Source organism: Cynoglossus semilaevis, chromosome Z, assembly GCF_000523025.1.
Source record: "Cynoglossus semilaevis isolate Cse_v1.0 chromosome Z, Cse_v1.0, whole genome shotgun sequence".
Lineage (NCBI taxonomy): Eukaryota > Metazoa > Chordata > Actinopteri > Pleuronectiformes > Cynoglossidae > Cynoglossus > Cynoglossus semilaevis.
In genome coordinates this window covers 12,065,518-12,085,365 of record NC_024328.1, presented here as the reverse complement: position 1 = coordinate 12,085,365, position 19,848 = coordinate 12,065,518, and the positions used below count along the sequence as shown (strand labels likewise).

General features: G+C 38.6%; 1 protein-coding gene across 3 annotated transcripts in view; it reads left to right on the top strand.

Annotated features, from left to right (window-relative positions):
• Positions 1-19,848, top strand: part of ccser1 (coiled-coil serine-rich protein 1) — a 158,525-nt gene that overhangs the window by 30,908 nt on the left and 107,769 nt on the right. For all 3 annotated transcript variants that reach the window (XM_008336317.3, XM_008336318.3, XM_017043139.2), the window contains 2 exons: positions 9,042-9,132; positions 12,614-12,719. In XM_008336317.3, coding sequence (XP_008334539.1) covers positions 9,042-9,132; positions 12,614-12,719 — 197 coding nt within the window. The remainder of the gene's footprint in view (positions 1-9,041; positions 9,133-12,613; positions 12,720-19,848) is intronic.

Sequence of the window (19,848 nt, the reverse complement as noted above, 5' to 3'; positions counted from 1 at the left end):
GCATGCCCCCCGGACGCCTCCCTCGGGAGGTGCTCGGGTGCCGTCCCTCTGGGAAGAGACCTAGGGGAAGACCTAGGACACGCTGGAGCGACTACGTCGCTCGGCTGGCCTGGGAACGCCTTGGGGTCCCCCCAGAAGAGCTGGAGGAAGTGTCGAGGGAGAGGGAAGTCTGGGTGTCCCTGCTCAGACTGTTGCCCCCGCGACCCGGCCCCGGATAAACGGTTGAAGATGGATGGATGGATGGATGGATGGATCAGCCTGTAGTGTGTTTTTCCACTTTAATTTTGAGTATAACTCCAAATCCAGACCTCCTTGGGTTGATACATTTGATTTTCATTGATAATTTTTGTGTGATTTTGCTGTCAGCACATGCAACTATGGAAAGAACAAAGTATTTATTAAAAATATTTAATTAATTCTGATCTACAAAGTGTTACTTTAGTGTTGCCTTTATTTTTTTAAGCAGTGTATATCCTCAATACCTCAGATGTTTGTTGCCTCATTCCTGAAGTAGCATTTGCTTTGTCTAATGTTAAAACATTGAAATTGTATAAGTTCACAAGATGAGTTAGCTTATGGATTTAAATGCTATGATCATTACTAAATCCTCTACTTTACTCTAGTTGGGTGGTGGTGGAACTTTACTGTACCCAAATTTACTGTAACTAGTTAGCCGTCTAATTTACGATGCAATGATGATGACTGTGATGATGATGATGAAAATGATAATGGCATTTGTTATATAGTAGTTGCTATTGGATGAAACACATCGCCACGATTAATGTTGACATTTGCCTTACAGTGATTGATTCTTTTGCCCACATGTTCATTTACATGTATATATAGAGCAAGGGCAAACTACGGCCCGGAGGGCAAATGAGGCTTGTTTGGCTTTTTAATCAGGCCCGCCAAACCTGTCCAAAGTATATTATCAGTATATGTTATCATGATATTTCTGCCTTTCCCTGCAATGCCTGCATTTCTCCATTAAATGGCATATAAAAGAATGCCAAAAACATTCTAGCAATTAGCCTTTATGCCTGACTTTTTTATTTATTTATCTTAGTTCACACGAACACTCCATCTCCATCTGATCCTGACCCGGCCCCCCGTCAAATGTTAGGACCCATTGTGGCCCTTGAGTCAAAAAGCTTGCCCATACCTGATATACAGCGGCTACGGAAGGGATTCAGACCCCCTTACATTTTTCACTCTTTGTTATATTGCAGCCATTTGCTAAAATCATTGAAGTTCATTCTTTTACACAGCACCCAATATTGACAGAAAACACAGAATTGTTGACATTTTTGCAGATGTATTAAAAAGAAAAACTGAAATATCACATGGTCATAAGTATTCAGACCCTTTGCTGTGACACTCATTTAACTATTTAACTCAGGTGCTGTCCATTTCTTCTGATCATCCTTGAGATGGTTCTACACCTTCATTGGAGTCCAGCTGTGTTTGATTATACTGATTGGACTTGATTAGGTAGTCACACAAGTCACACACCTGTCTACATAAGACCTTACAGTTGACAGTGCATGTTAGAGCAAATGATAAACATGAGGTCAATGGAACTGCCTGAAGAGCTCAAAGACAGAATTGTTGCAAGGCACAGATCTGGGCAAGGTTACAAAAACATTCTGCTGCACTTAAGGTTCCTGAGAGCACAGTGGCCTCCATAATGCTTAAATGGAAGATGTTTGGGACGACCAGAACCCCTCCTAGAGCTGGCTGTCCAGCCAAACTGAGCAATAGGCGGAGAAGAGCCTTAGTGAGAGAAGTAAAGAGGAACCCAAAGATCACTGTGGCTGAGCTCCAGAGATGTAGTTGGGATATGGGACAGGACAACTGGTTGTAATTGAAGAAAAGATGAAAGGGGCCAAGTACAGGGATATCCTGGACAAAAACCTTCTCCAGAGTGCTCAGGACCTCAGACTGGGCCAAAGGTTCAACTTCCAACAAGACAATGATCGTAAATCACACAGCTGAAATAACCAAGGAGTGGCTTCACAACAACTCCGTGACTGTTTTTGAATGGCCCAGCCAGAGCCCTGACCTAAACCCAATTGACCATTATGGAGAGACCTGAAAATGGCTGTCCATCAATGTTCACCATCCAACCTGACAGAACTGGAGAGGATCTCCAAGGAGGAATGGCAGAGGATCCTCAAATCTGGGTGTGAAAAACTTGCATCATTCCCAAAAAGACTCATGGCTATATTAGCTCAAAAGGGTGCTTCTACCAAATACTGAGCAAAGGGTCTGAATACTTATGACCAGGTGATATTTCAGTTTTTCTTTTTTAATAAATCTGCAAAAATGTCAACAATTCTGTGTTTTTCTGTCAATATGGGGTGCTGTGTGTACATTAATTAGGAAAAGAAATGAACTTAAATGATTTTAGCAAATGGCTGCAATATAACAAAGAGTGAAACATTTAAGTGGGGTCTGAATACTACCCACTGTATAGTATGGCTTGTTGTAGCAGTTGCCTCATTCAAAGCTGCAATATGATATTAGCATTTATAAATACCTTGTGATTCATAAAGGCCACATATTGTGCAAAATTGACTTTATCAGGGTTTGTGTCTCTGTCTGCCCACATTTCAGAATTTGACAAAATCAAAAAAATGTCTCAAAATGAGACATTAAGATTTGTCACAATGCTGGTGATTATATTTTTCAATATAAATATTTAGTTTCATTCTTGGCTCTCAACTTCAGGTCTGACTGGATGAAACAGCAGTTTGCTTGTATGGCACTCTGATGTTTTAGCATACCTGCTGAAATGGTATACACCTCATTGCACACATTTGTGGAGACAAAACACTTGATTGTGTATGCACCTTTCAGAATCTGCAAATCTACTTCAAATTCAAAACATAAAATGTATCTAGTAGATACAGTAGATATAGATTATCATTTATTTTATCTTAACATTTTATTAATCTTGAGTATTTTCCAAAACAAAATATGTTAATAAAAACATATTACATATATATAATATATTTTTTATCACCCAAAAAAGTGAGTGATTAGAAATTAATTGTTTCACCCAAATATTTTAAAATGCTTATATAAAATGTAAAGATAAATAAGAGGACGACTGAGAGCTGTCATTTCTTCCATCGTTGTTGGTTAAAAAACCTCTAGTACTGGTTACACCAGGATCACACACAGTCATATGTGAAGTGTGTGAAGTGTATTTCTCATTCTCTCTAATATATGACTGCGGCAATATTTTCCAGCCCAGTGGCCTCAGTCACCTATTCTAATAAAGCTGTAAACGTTACAGTAGTAGATGTGAATCCTGTACTAAATAATGTTCCTTACATTTATTGCCTTGGTGAATATATGGATGTAGTTGATGGTGTTAGGATTGGGATTTATTCCTTTTTCTCCTTTCCAGTAATAAAAAAACTTTGAATAAGTGAACATTCTATATTAATAGGAGGAGAGTGGGTTTTAAATAAACACAAGCTGACATAATTGGCCCTTTTAGGCAAAACTCAGACTTATTTATTTATTTAACAAAAAAAGCAGATTTTCATTTTGTCTGGACCTTTAAAACTGCATTCCCTGTTTATGAGTTGTCTGCTCATACAGAATAAAAGCCATTTGTTACTCCATATATTTTTCAGAGCTAGAAGCAATAAAATCTTCAAAGAGCATCCCTCATGTTTTTTTTTTGCTAAGCAGCCTTAAGCACTGGATAAATGTAATTTCCATCATACTGCACGCATGTGTGTTCCTTACTCTGTGTGACCGAATGTGTTGCTGCCGGCTGTCCATGGTCAGTGAAACCCTTTGTGTTCTCCTCGTCTTTTTACTTGACAGTTAAGATACCTAGCCATCATTAATGAGACTGAAATCTGATCTTATATCTATTAACATCGGACATTATATTCACACAGTTCACATAAATTAGGTAAAAAGGTGACAAACCCGGTTTATGAAATTATATAACACATCTTAATGGTAAATTAGCTTCAAATGAACTCTGTGTCTTCACTTTTCCAATACCTTTTTAGCTATTAACTTTAATATACCTCAAATGTCCTCTTGTGTACAATTGTGTTACAATGAATTGTTCTCTGCTCTTATTTCTTTCACCCCGCTGCACTGAGCCACACAGTGGTGACAGTCACATGGCTCCACGAGGTGTGGTCTTTAAAAGTATGGACTCTGTCTGACTCATTGTTACAGATGGTTAAACACACAGGGTTAACAATGAGACATAATATTAAGAGAGAGTAAGAGACTGAGAGAGAAAGAAAGAAAAAAGAGAGTATATCAATACTCTGTGTGGCTCTGGGGTTCTTCACCTCCTGAAAACATGATGAGAAGTCAGAAGTTTGTTACTGGATCTGTGCCTGCAGATGCTTAATGAGACAAGTAGATGTAGCATGTGTCTGCTCTCTGGACCCTGTGTTACATTTTTTTAAATTTAAGTGCCTCTAAAGTTTAAGCAAGACCTCTAGAGCATTTTTAAGAAATCTCAAGGCAGCCTAAACTATCTTCAAAACAAGTTCTAAGCATTTGTTGCTGGGTAATAAGTCATTTGGCCTTGTGGTGTTATTAGGCTGCTGTGAGTTGCTGAATCAGTACAGTTCAGTTTGAGAGTGAGATTAAAAATACCCAAAAACTTAGACTTGTATTTTTTTTTCTTATCACCAGCCAGAGGCGTACAGTTGAAATCCAATATGGTAAATTGTTTTGTAGCCCTTTTGTCAGGAGAGATGGAGTAGAGAAAATGTGCTGATGTATACTTCAGAGAACTTTTACACCAAAGTTTATGAGAATATGTATATTATACATTTCCATGTAGTATTGTTCACTATATACAATCAAAATGATTGTATATATTATAATTGGAACAGAAGGCTGGGTAAAAGCTCTGGTTACAGTAGTATACAGTATATATACAGTATACAGCCTCCTGAACAAGCAGGCTGTATTGACTAGTCAGGTTGTTATTGTGGTGCTTTGGCCCAGAAGCATTGTCTCTGACATTGGTCTGGAACCCCATGGTTCACCTCCTGGGCAAGTTTGAATCCCGGTTAGGGCGGTTGGTACCTTCCAGTGGACTCACCACCTGCAGGTTTGGGTGGTTGGTACGGTACAATGTGATTTGGTGGTTACTGCTGCCCCCGTGACCCGGAAACGGATAAGTGGATGGATAGATAAATGGACAATTTTTATTTACTTTTGTTCAATGCAGGAATATTTTTTTTTATTTTTGCTTAAAAGGCCCTCTGTTAATGAAAAGGAAATAAATCAGAATGTAGCATTTTCCTTCCTGGAAAGGTTTAATTCAGTGCACATTCACTGAACCCCAACCTGCAGAAGTGTAGACATTGGTACTCATTATCAGGGAATACACAAATGAAAATACTGAACCTCGTGATACGAGCATAATCCGTTCCAGGACCAAACTCGTAACTCGAGGTGTTCAAATAAGTTTTTCCCATAAGAAATAATGGGAAAAAAAATAATCCGTTCTGGTCCTCTAAAGAAACTCCCTTATTAGTGCTAATAACAATGATAAAAACATGTTTTAATCTCTATAGACACAAAATAATAATACTATATAGGGATTCCTGTGATCTCAAATAAAATGTGCTTTTAATTATGAGTTCTTACCTTCGAGACAGACAATACAGTAGTGGCTAATGGCGGCATGTGGGGAGGAGGAGTGGGGGAGGAAGGGAAGGAAGGGAGTTGAACTTAGAACTCATCATTATTATAATGAGTAATGTACAAAATAGAGAGAAAATCACGTAGATAGCGCAAACCCAATACTGAAGACTTGTGGGAAATGCGTATGGAAGTTGACAAACAGGTGAATTGAACGAGTGAGGCAGCGTGGGCTGCTCTGAGTGCTCGGCCACCTAGCATCGGTGCCTGTAAGCGTGCTCGTATCTCAAATCTTTACTCGTATCTCGAAGCAAAAATTTGCTCAAAGGCTTGTTTGTATCTCGAAATACTCGTATGTTGGGACTTCTTGGACAATTTAGAAAAATATATATTATTATTTATAATAATAATTATACCAAAGCTATCTCTTTTCACATTCTCTGCTGCAAAGCATGTATATTTTTAACAGGCAGATTTGTTCATTTATGCTGGTTATAAAAAACTGCCTCATACAGAATAGTGCAAATGCATTATTCAAATTTGACAAACCAAAAAAGGGTGAGCATCTTTTTTTGACTTCCCCTTGCATTGGTCTGTGGGCTGAATTGATTTTCTTCCTGTCACCATCAGATGGCAGCCTTCACATTTCAGACAAAAATGAAACAGGAGCCACGTCATCATTTCTCTGCATCATTAGAGCCTCATAATAAGAGAGAACACTGCACTGAAGCATTCAGTGAGAGATTACCAATCAGTACTAGGGGTGACACATTATTCACTGCTGTCTCATGAGGTCGAGTACAGTCGACTCCAATGGAAAATTGTTATTCATTGGGTCTTTGTCAGAAATATCAAAATTTTAGGTTTGAAAACCTAGATATTTCTAGTTGTGCTTAAACTCTTATTACTGCATTCTTGGGTAATCATGATTGATACCAGTGTTCATTAAAATTAATTTTATACGTATACTGTATACATATATGTATATTATGGCATGCTGTTCAGGAAATTAATCTTTGAATGTAGATACAAAAAGTCTGAATATATATACAAAAAGTCTGGATATATATACAAAACGTTTGAATATAGAGTAGAGTAGAGTAGGGCTTTATTCATCCCCCTTGGGGGAAACATACTAGTACAGTAGCCAGTGGCAGTGCAGAAAAAGAGAGAAGAGGAGTTAACACAATAAATAGAGTAAAAAGAACTAAAAAGCAAAAAGCACTCTAAAATTAAAGTAAACCTTTAGAAAAAATATACATAATAAACAAGAAAATATACATATTGCACAATAAAGTGGCAGTGAAGGGTGCAGGTAATCAATGTAAGGAGTTAAACAGTCTTATGGCTGATGGGAGGAAGGACCTGCGGTAGCGCTCCTTCCTGCATTGTGGATGCCGGAGCCTGCCGCTGAAGGAGCTACGCAGGTCAATACATACAAAAATACTGTCTGTACCGGTGTGTAGCTGCGCCTGCTACCACCGACCAGGCGGCACAGGAGATCCCCATAAAACAGCTCCTGCATATGTCATGGTTACATTTGTAACCCAAGTATTACAAAATAAAACAGTGAATGCTGTGTAATAGAAAATGTAATAAATACGTTAAATAGAATAAGAACAGATTACAGTCATACAATCGTTAACGATCTAAGCTCACTGAATCACTGGGGGATTCAGAGTAAAGTAATGATAATTTAAGGGTGATAAAAATTGTTATAATTTGTTATAAATACTTGTTTGGAAATATATTATGTTATTATTCGATAACGCTGTCCATTGTGCTGACAATCATTACGTATGTCTTCCAGAAAGGAAAAGAGCAACAGTAATGCAAAGAGTGATTTATGTTAACTTTTATTTGAAGATATTTTGTTTGATAGCTGTCATATGACGTAGTGCACTGTGTTGTCTTTAAAATATTGATTTGTTCACAGGTTCCTTGTCGTCTCGCGGAAAATTTGTTGTTCTGTACCGGATTGTTCATTCTTTCTTCCGCGTTGCGAGTGAAGCGTGGTCCGTAAAAAAATAAAAATAAAAAAAATAAAAATAAGAGAGAGCGAAAAGGGGAGAAGGGAAGCAGCGAAGAGTGAATAAATAAAGACGTTTATATCGAAGCTGCTTGCCTCACATTGCTGTTATTTTTTGAAATACTTTTTACGCCCCGCTACGTGGGCACAAGATACAAGAGCCTTGTCCGCGGTGGTAGCAGGCGTAGCTCCGCCCCGATAAGGGTGGTGTGGTCAAATATGCCTCGAATATATATATTCAGACTTTGTGCAGAAAGTCTGAATATATATACAAAAATCCTGAATATAAAAACAAAAAGTCTGAATATGTATACAAAAATATGAAGTGTATTTGACCACACTGTCCATATAGGTGCACAGCTACGCCTGCACAACACTGCACTGCCCACATAGCGGGACAAATAAGGTAGGTAAAAAAATAAATAAATAACATCAAAGCGACACAAGCAGCTTCTATATGAACGTCTTTCTTTATTCACTCTTTGTTACTTCTTATACTTTTTTACGGACCACGCTTCACTCGCGGAAGTAAGCATGAACAATCGAATACAAATTAATAGTTTAAAGAGAACACACTACACTGCGTCAAATAAAATATCTTTATGACAGTGTAGTCAAATACGCTTCATATTTTTGTATATATATTCAGGCTTTTTGTATGTATATATTCAGGATTTTTGTATATATATTCAGACATTCTTTATATATACAATGCTTTATATCCACAGCAGACATTTGCTTTTCCTTCATGTGATTATATTCTAGTTTTCATAAAATGTTAATGTTTGATTGATTAGTCCAAAACATTCTGAGCCACCTGGAGAACGAACATGCTTTGATATTCTGCTGGAATGCTGTATCTGAATTATAGATGTCATCCATGTTCAAAAACAACATATTGGTACATAAAACTAATATACAATTCATTATATTATCAATACTGCAGTAATGGGTTGTTTTAATGGGATTTTAAGACCAATTTCTTCAAGAACACACAACAACGAGTACAGTTAATATTAGTACAATTAATATTACAAAGAAAATAGAAGATTTTAACATATGTAGGAATTCTTGGGAGAGTTAGAAAATCTTAACACCGTCACACAAACTTTTGTAATACATAACCTCAGGCAGTCAACAACTACTCTGGTTCATGTAAATATTATCAAAGTGCTCCCAGTGAGACTTGTGTTCTACAGAAAATCTTTGTTCTGAAATGAAAGTTCAGAGTTCTTGCCAGAACACTATAAAAACTGAAGGAGTTTAAAAAATGTTTCATAAAGAATGAGCTGAGAAAGTATTTTGTTTTTAGCTGTAGATATTAATACATTTCTCATGTCAAAGTCTGACTTTTTTTTTGTCTCCACAGGACGTATTAAAGAACCTTGGTTCCTCAGAGCTGGACGAGGATGATCTCATGCTGGACCTCGACTTCTCTGATGATCAACGGCATCGACAAGGTAATTCACAGAACACCTGCATCACTGCCCAGAGGTCCTCGTGGCAGGGGCTCATGTGACGAATACAGGAGGCTATGAGATGGTGCAGCTGGTTTAGTTTTTTTTTTTTATATATATTTAATTACAAGTGGCAATGTCTCTGTCATTGGTGTGGAACCCCAGGGTTCACCTCCTGGGCAAGTTCGAATCCCGGTTAGGGCGGTTGGTACCTTCCAGTGGACTCACCACCCACAGGAAGGTTCAGGGAGATTGGTACAGTGCAATGTGATTTGGGTGGCGACTGCTGCCCCCGCGACCCGGTAACGGATAAGCGGATGAAAATGGATGGATGGATGGATATTTAATTACATCACAGTAGCGTATCCTATTGTGAACACGGCACGTCTAGGTTGTAGAGATGTTATGAGCACTTTATTTTAGGTTTCTCAAAGATGTAGCAACCACACAACGGTAAAATGATCTGTCACATAAGGACTCTAACCTTTGGCTTTTCACCTCTCTGTTTTAATGACTTTGTCTTCATATGTTTTTCATCCTCTGGAGGAATTACTTTCCTCTCGTTAACCTCTGCTTTGCAGACTCTTTCTCTCTGTCATCGTCACCACGTTTCCTTTGTCTCTCTCACTCCCTCTTCTTCCTCATTCGAACATCTCTATTCCATCACCTGAAATCATGACTCCAGTCATACTACAACTCTGATGCAGCTGCCTGATCTTTAGCGATCGATTTATCTCCTTATGTTATTCAGATATGTCAGATCAGAATTATAACTCGTATGCCACACTACTGTGTAGAACACACGTTAGGATATATGTTATATAATATTATTATTATATTATAATAATATATATATATATATATATTATTGCCGCTATATGTTGGAGTTCAGAGGTTCACCCCTCACCAAAGAGAACATCATTGATGGAAGAGACTAAAAAGAAAAGAAAGTGCAGCTTCAGTCATGGGTGAGCGATTTGCGCCACTGGGTAAGGCCTGTGGAGGCCAGTGTTTTTTTTCTTGAAACAAATAAACACTTAGACACAAATAATGTGAATGGCCATTATAAGTACCTCTTTTTCTCAGACTATAAGTCATGCTTTTTCAGTGGTGTGGCTGATCCTGTGACTTAATCTGAAACAACTTTGTATGTGGAAAATATCCCCCTTATCATTTATGGCCACCATGACAATAGAACGTCACTACTGCGCCACTGAAAAAAAGGAAATGAAAAAGACTTAAAGAACACAAATAAAATCCAAGAGGAAAAAAAGCCACAACACAGATTTTATACAACAGATTATAAAACAATACTTATAAATAAGGAAACTGACAGACAAAGTGAAAGTAATTCTGATGGAGAGTGTAATGAGTGCAGCAGAAGAGAGGATGTCGCTTCATCTTCCTGCAGAGGTGGTTTCATTGTTTAGAAGCGACACTGAGAATAAATGGATTCATTGATGCGGAACAACTTGCTGCCCATGTTTAATAATCATATATGTGGCCCATGTTCCTCAGGCTGTCTTGTGGTAACCGCGTGAGACATACAGACCAGGAAATACAGTGCCATTGTTTGAGTTATTAAGTTACACGTTAGATAATTGTTTTTCTATGAAAACAATGACACAAATTGGATGTCCATCACCATTCCATGAAAATCCACACTTGAAATAATCATTGTCAATATTCTTCTGTTTTATTGTAGTAGAGTTAACAAAGTCTAACAAATACATCCATTCCTTTTCATTTAGGCCAGCTAGTTTACATGTTTTTCTTGGATAGAATGAATCGTGTCACAAAATGTTAATATGTGTGCAGTGGTTTTATTTTGAAAGGAAACAGCTTCTTGGTGACAAGTCTTGTCTCCGGCCACTCTGTTGTTTGCTTTCTATTTTGACACTTTTTTTTTTGACACGTTATTTTGTTTGCCCCACACTCACACACACACACACACACACACACACACACACACAGACACACAGACCAACTAAAACCAGCTTGATCATTACACCATTATTGATTTTATAGTTTATATCAATAAATAAAATGAAAACTTTGATGGAATGTTCTTATAAAGTCACAGTGCTTTGACCATGACACAGTGGAGCTCCCACACACAGTTGGATAAATAAGACACACTGTAACTGTTCACATATGAAGGTGTCATATTTACACACACACCCACACACGGCTTTATTTTAAAACTCACGTAGAGTGGGGTCACTGAGCACTTAACTGGACACACGCCTTTGCTTTGAACCCTCACCCCCCCCCCCTTGCCCCTTCATTGACAATTTGCGGTTTTACCTCTAGGTGGCTTGTTGAAGCCTATATTAAAAGCAAGCAATTTCACAGCAATTTATGGCCAACAGTACTGGGCTGCGGGGCTCCATGTTTCTGCTTCAATTGTGACTCAGGCCCAGTGGATTTAAGACGCAGACGAAAAGAGAGACATGGAGACCTTTTACTGAGACGTGAAGAAATGGCAAATTTTGGTATCAGCCCCACTTTTTTTTCTTTCACACTGCTGCGTCCCAGGGGACAATAGAGGGCATGTCATTTAAAAAAAACACTGATAATAAATGTCATAAATGTCTGTGGTTACTAGAACAGTTTTCTCTGTAAGTTTTTTAAGCAGTAATGGCAGGACATCTGAAACGCCCACCTCCCCAGGCGAAATCAAACTACAATAATGCTTCCCCAGATGTAAACAATGAAAACAAGTGTTACTTCAAAAGCGTATGATATTTTGAAAATATAATATATGAGGAGTTTAGCTTGATTGGTAACTCTATGTAAATAGATTTATAGTCATCTAACTAAAAATGTAATCGTGTTGGAAATATGCCTTTAAACGCTGCTTATTGCGATAAGTGTTAATTCCTGTTACAGTTCATTCATTCTGACCATCCAGGGACAAGGAAAATGCTGGGAATCAACAGCAGTGTGGTTGCCAAAATGAAGCCTTCAGCAGAGATAGTGGCTGAGTTTAGATCTTTAATTATATGAGGTGTTAAACTTATGGGCTATAATTACTTTAGAAATGTTCAGAATGTGTATTATTTATGGTACAATAACTGTAAGGAATAATAGACTATTATCATGTGTCTGCCCCAAATCTGAACCAGTGGTGACAATAATTATGCAGTGATGGGTTGTTGCTGGTTGAAACCCTAGTGGAAACCCTAAAAACTATTAGCTTAAGTCATTATTACAGCTAGACTGGGGTCCTTGTAATTGCCATCAAAAAGGATTGAAAATTTTAATTTAAAAAAAGCGAATGTAACACCATCAGTAAACTTGATCTCAAGTTAATGCTTTCTGTTCTTTTGCAGTGTGTGTCAAAAATTTTAAATTGAAACATTGAAAAATGTAGGTACAGAAAACTGAATTATTTATTAAAGGGTCAAGCCTATAACTAATTTATTTGTTGAAAATTGACCTCTAAAACTGTTGTTTCATGTTTGTCTGTATGTGTGCATAGTGTCCAGAGAAGACTCCAGCCAATCCCTGACCTCCTGTCTTAACCTGCCGCACTCACCAATGGACCAATCAGGAGATCGCATTCTGGGCAAAGACAACCATCAAAGGTTTCTTTTTATATGCTTAACATTTTTTTAATTTTTGTTTTTAATTTATAAAAATACTTCACATTTTCCATATGAAAGAATAATACAGAAAGATTGGACAGAGAACACTTTTTTGTTTGGCTATAGATAAGATTCAGTCTCTGACAGTCAGTCAGAAGACGAATAAATACACTCTGTTAGACTAAATATTCAAGCTGTCTTTTTCTTCTCCTTTACCTATGATGCCGAAAGCTCAAAGGAAACACTAAGGTGTTTGCCGTGTCCCACTTTGTGGCATCTTTCTATTTTTGTGTTGATCTGCCCACCTATATCTCACCTGTGCTCAGGACTCAAGTGTGGCCCTCGGTGAACTCCCGCAGAAATACGAAATACGAAAGCTCTGTGTGATAGGGCTTATTTAGTTTTATGGAGCCACTGGGTAATAAAGAGGTTGTAACACTACTGGTATCATCTCAGTGCATGTGTGTCAAGCCAGCAGTTGATTATTACTTTACCTTTCACTGCTCCATCCTCCACTCCCCAGATGAATTTATTTCACTCCAAGCCATTGAATAAGTGCTTGTGCCTTTCCAATTTTTTCCCTGAATTTACTGGCAATGATCTTCTTTGTTTATGGAGACAGTGCAGGCCACCCTGTGTGATGAAGAGGAGGAGGAAGGATTTATATTGGACCACAGAGAATCTGGCTTTAGCCTTGGCACCTTTCTCTAACAATGGTTCTCTTTATCACTCTTCTCACTTCCTTTGAATGCTTCATTGACTAAAGAGACATTTCCTGTGTCTAGACACTGTCAGTGGTGAATCATACAGGTACGAAGTCAACTTTTTAGACCTATTTGAGTGTTTCTTGTTTAAATGGAAATTTTAAGGGTTGATTATTTACATTAAAGACATCCACACGGTAGTTCTCCGTTTAGAACTGTGACTGTATTATAATTATTTCGATTTTCTTTTTTTTTCTATTTGTAGATCTGTATAAAGGATGCACTGTCTAAATATTAATGAAGAAGATACAACGACACAGTCTAGAATTCACAAAGACAGAGTTTTTTATTTTATTCCTGTTATTTTATTGGTAATTGTGTTGTTTTCTTTGCACAGGTATTGAGCTAAGTTGCACAGTCATGTTTCTCCTACACAGACAGAATCAAACAATATAATAGAAAGCAGTGTGTTCTTTTTACAAATAGATATACAGCAACAAGTATTTGTTATTCCTGTACTGATAAATACACAGTAGCAATGCCCATAATATTTAGGTTTCAATAAATATCCATTGAAGTTGAAGGCACAGCTTTATAGGTGATACCTTTATAACAGTGCCTTCCTATATAGTGATGACATCACTGTAAGGACACCTAGCAAGAAAATGCTTGCAACCAAAATTAACTCCAATTAACGCAACTTAAACAAAATGTCTATAAATTGTCACTTGTGTCATTGTAAACATTATATCAATAAAATTAAGGACAATAGTAAAAATGTTTTAATAACAAGATAAATAAAATTAAACTTTCTGACAGAATGTCAGCAGAGCTTTATCCCCTGTAATGCATTGAATTGTAAACATTGTCTCTAGCTTTCCAGTAAAAGTGTTACTTCGACCAGGGTTCCACTATTTTACAATTCAATTAACCACTTAATACATTTGGGCATTTACTTTCTACATTTTAAATGTGCACACATCCTTTGACATGGAGGAGAGATGCACAGCCCTGTTTACCACCACAGCCACACACCTGCAGCAGCAAACAGCCATGTTCCATTACTTTATACACAGGCATTAACAGAGGGTGAGAGACAGAGGGGGAGGTCTCACTAGTGAGCAGGGACAGAGACAAGTACTAAAGCCCTTTGTTCCTGTATTCACCTAACTATTGAATTATCACTGTAGTTCATCCTCGATTTAAAACACAGTTTGTGTATTTGAGTGCAAAGTGTTTGCTCATTGTAAATTTCAACTGAAAAGCTAAGCTAAGCTAATAGGTGAAATTAAGATTTTATTTACTTTAACTTTTTTTAAAGATTTTTTTCAAAATTCTTAGAAATATTTGGAAAAAAAGTAAAAAATATCTGAAAAATATCTGAAAATATATGTTTTAGGTTATTGAGAATACAGACTATCAGAATACAGAAAAATAGTAATAATATAGTATAAACTATATATTCTTTCTATATTTTGAAAGATTCAATGTAGTTTTTTTTGTTTAGTTTTTCACCTTTTTGAGTTTCATGAGTCACATATATTTATTACCTTTTAGTCTTTCAGTCTTATTTCTGAAACAGGCATTCACACTCACATTTACCAACATAATAATAAACATTTAAATCTGAATAAGTTAGGTCTGTGGAAGAAGAGAGACATTAGCTATTATTTTTTGTGTTATGTAAGTCATAATGTCTGTTTACTAAACCAATTGCCTATGGAATAAGTCAGGGATCTATGCAGTCTTTGGTGTTCTGGACATGGTCCATCACTAGTTTGGAAAAGTTCTTTAGGTTGTTCGAAGGCAAAAACAATGTGTTTTCTTTTAAAACCTCTTTTTTCTTTCTTTACAGTCCCTTTTACTCTCATTTGACAATTCAGGGCTGAAGAGAAACATCTCTACTTCTTATATGTGGTTTCTATATTTCTCACTTTATAGTCCTTTGTGGCCAAAGCATTCCGCTTTTGTCTCATCTGAACAATAGTTATAATATATCCGTGTAGTCATTGTTGTCCAAATTCCCTTATCTTTATTCACGGTTTATTAAAATACTTGTAAGTAGGGATGCACCGAATATTCGGCCACCGAAAAAAGGCTTTTATCATTGAAATAATATATAACAAAATATATCTGAGAAGGATCCCCAGATAGCGATTTGCAAAACGTGTAATTCTGAAATTTCAAGAGGGGGTGAAAAGTACCCCTTTTCATAGAGTCATAGAGTCTGTCAGCACACGTTTCACCGAGATCTATTCTAATTTCCTGCACTTATCCCGACTATACTAGATCCGTGTTATAAAGATCATTACTTGGATGCAGGAATAAAGCAGCGCACACGTGAAATGATCTAGGCTGGCATTGACGCAGAGAACCCGCTTGGAGACCCAGCAGCTCGCAGTGCAGTGTGGCAGATGAGGGGCAGGCACCCTCGTTGTCTGGTGTGTTCTATGAGATCCTGCAGGAGAGTGTCTTTCTGACATCCTATGTGACTTTCAGTTGATTTTATTTCTCTGCTAGACATTTGACAAATAATTATTAATTTATTATTTATTTATATTTAATTTATGCAATCGCAGTGCCTTATGTTGTTGAAGTTTAGTTTTACGTCATTACGTCATTATCATTTACGTCTACACCTTTGTCATTATACACATGTAAATGCAAAAAACAAACGACAACAAATTTCTAACTTTAAAACCTGTAAAAGCAGCATAAAAAAGAGCATGTAGCTTTTTGTGCCTTTACATAAAGCCTTCTTCATGGGCGTATCTACTTTTGTCATTATCACTATTGATTAACTGCATAACAATAATGGCTGTGTCTAGTGCCTCAGCAATGAGCTTGTTAAAACAGTGAACACTCAATATTTGTTTATGATGCATCATTAATATCTGTTTTATATGGAGATTATTTTCTCAACACACCAGTAGACAAAGCCACAGTGGACCCTGAAATAAGGGATGCGGCCTGCCTGTTGCTATGGTAATGGCAGTTGGGCCTTAAATGTGTAGCTTTGCCCCTCCCGTCCATTTCGCCTCTCTTTTTCTTTCTCATTTTTGATCACTGCTCCTTCTATGCAGGAGACAGGTAGTCCTTGGAAAGATATACAAACACTTAGGAGTGTCCTTGTTGGTCAATGTGCTCTTCTCAATTCCCACGTCTCTGGTTCTAATTTGAGGATTACTGCGCAGCCAAAATATTAACATGCTCTTTTACTGGCATGAAAAAAGACGTGTGAAAAATATTAACCTTTGCAGATGGATTTAACATTTTCCATCTTTGCAACCGGGGAAATTAGCATTACCCACAGTCACGCAATTACAGAAGAATCTATCCAAGTCTTTTTTAACTGTTTTCAGCTACTACCTTTCATTCAGTGCTGTTACTGTTTTTTCTCTGGGCAAACTTAGGCCCAGGGCTGGATGCAGCCCGTTCAGCTTTTTAACCTGGCCTGCCAAATTTATCCATATTAAATAAATTATTTATTTCATTATTATACTTCTGCCTTTTCCCTGCAATACCCAGTTTCCCCAATAGATGGCATAGAAAATGATACAAGCATTTTAGCCTTTATGCATCACTTTTACATGTCATATTATTACGCTCCATCTATCTGCTCCTGACCCGGTTTGCCCTGTTCAATTTCTATTGAGGCCCGTGAGTCAAAAAGTTTGTCCACATCTGGTCTACTGTATGTCCATTGAACCCATCAAATACGGCAAATGTAAAATAGAACATCTATTTAGATATTCCTTCATTAGTCCCACCATGGGAAAATAAACTGCGACAGCAAAGAGGACAGCAATCAGGAAATGTTAAAAAAAAAAATTGTATCCACATAATACATGGCCAACACTATTCTAATTCACTCCCAAGTATTAAGTATGGATGTCACACAGGAGGATTGATTGCCAGAGTCGCAGCAGCAAAAACAAAATCCAGTAGGGACCGAGGCATCAATGACACCAGAGTGTGGGCGCAGACACAGCAAAGGCAGACACTTTTACAGTGTTTTTCCTAGTGTCAGCCCAGCAGATGCTGAAGAATGGAGATGTGGAGATGATAAGCCAGAGACTCCATATACTGTAGGGGAACGAGTGGGAGACGTATATGTGATGTCACTGGAACAGCAAAGCTGTGGTGGAACTAGTGAGATGTCTGTTCACTTGAATGACATATACAAGCAGTTAAGGCCTTACTTCAGAATAAGGCTCAGAAATCTCACAGAGGAAAGAGTATTTTTCGGAACGCTAAGCCTGTCTTTAAGGACACGCCCACACACCATGTTTGGATAGCGAGACAAGGTGTTCTGCTTTGTGAGGGGACCACACATTATTTGGACATTTTTTGGGGAGTCTAGCAGACTGAAAACGGATGTGTCACTGTGAGCCATCGACATGGCAGGAAGCAGGCAGGACCCAAATGGACTGGTGCAGGAAGTTTGTTTCAAAATTCAAAATTCCAAAAACCAGGACAGAAGCATACGCAAAGTCGAGCAGTGCTGAGAACAGGAACAGAGATGAGCACAGTAACAGACTTGCTCAGGAACCGACAAGGAACAGCTACAACAAAATGCTCGACACGACGCATACAGCGCACACACACAGACACACACACACAATGATCCCACAAGGCCAGAGTGAGGGAGAGAGGTATATATACAAGGAGCACCAAGTTACACAAGTGAAGCTAATTGCAGACACACATGTGAGTGTGATAACACAGATTACCCCACACAGCAGACTGCTGGAAAAGGAAACAGACAGACCTGACAGAATGTATTGTCGTTAAAATCCAGTGGCTGCAAGTGAAGTCAGGCTGGTTGTCATCTCAGGGCAAAGCGGATTAAGTGGTTGTTGATTAGTGTTGGAATAAAGGGACATGCTTCAAGTGATATTCATTAAAAGACCTGTTAAAGGGGTATACAGTATGCAGAGGTCATGACATGTCCCACATTATCCCACTCAAACATGATCTTTGTCCCACATTTATGATATAAAGACTGCTATGTACATCATTGACTGTGGTTACAAAATTACAAAACAAATTTTTGACAATAGTTTGGAAAATAAGAAACAAGCATACCAGGACATTGCAGGTGTCTGCTCCACCTGCTCCAAACACTTGATTTCTGATTATGGTACCGATATATGTGGTTCAACCCACGTTAAGGTTGAACCGCAACCTTAACATTGAACCGCAACCTTAATGTGGTGGAGGGGTTTGAGTATCCAAATGAACCTAGGAGCGATGTTGTCAGGGGCTCCAGGCGATGGATCAGACAATTAGTGGTTCATACCCCCCTTGATAAAGGGGGGTATTTTCTTTGATAAAGAAAATAATTAAATCAAAGAGGTTCACGTCGCCTGGATTGACGTCACCGGGGCCCCACCATGGAGACGTGAGCCCGCTTTCCAGTGGGCCCACCACCCGCAGGAAGGCCCACAAGTGGCCGGTGCCTTGTGAGTTGGGTGGCAGTTGTGGGCGGAGACCCCGACGGCCCAATCCCTGGACAACCACTCTGGCTATGGGGACATGGAATGTCACTTCGCTGGGGGGAAAAGAGCCTGAGCTTGTGCGGGAGGTTGAGCGATACTGACTAGATATAGTCGGGCTCACCTCCACGCACAGTTGGGCTCTGGGACCCAACTCCTTGAGAGAGGCTGGACTCTTTTCTACTCTGGAGTTGCTCGCTGTGAGAGATGGGGTGCTGGCGTAGGCTTAGTTATAGCTCCCCAGCTTGCCAGTCGTGTGTTGGAGTTCTCCCCACTGAGCGAGAGGGTCGCTTCCCTGCGCCTTCGGGTCAGGAAAAGGTTTCTCACTGTTACACATAACAGTGTAGAATACCCGGCCTTCTTGCAGACACTGGGAGGGGTACTGGACCATGCTCCTCCCAGGGATTTCATCATCCTGTTGGGGGATGTCAACGCCCACATGGGCAGCGACAGTGACACCTGGAGGGGCGTGATTGGGAAAAACGACCTCCCAGATCTAAATACGAGTGGTGTTTTGTTATTGGACTTAGGAAGAATATGTAAGAAATGTGGTAGAGGTGAAACGAGAGTCAGACAGGTTGATGTGTGTGAAGGTAGAAATAGAAGGAGTGATGATAAATGCTGTTAGTGGTTATGCCCCACAGGTGGGCTGTGAGTTGGAAGAAAAGGATAAGTTCTGGAAGGAGCTGGATTGGATGATAGAGAGTATCCCAAGGGGAGAGAGAGTGGTGATTGAAGCAGACTTTAATGATCATGTGGGGGAAGAGAACAGAGGAGATGAGGAACTGATAAGTAGGTTTGGTGTTAGGGAGAGAAACTTGGAAGGACAGGCAGTGGTAGATTTCGTGAAGAGAATGGAAATGGCTCTGGTAAACACCTATTTCCAAAAGAAAGAGGAACACAGGGTGACGTACAAGAGTGGAGGCA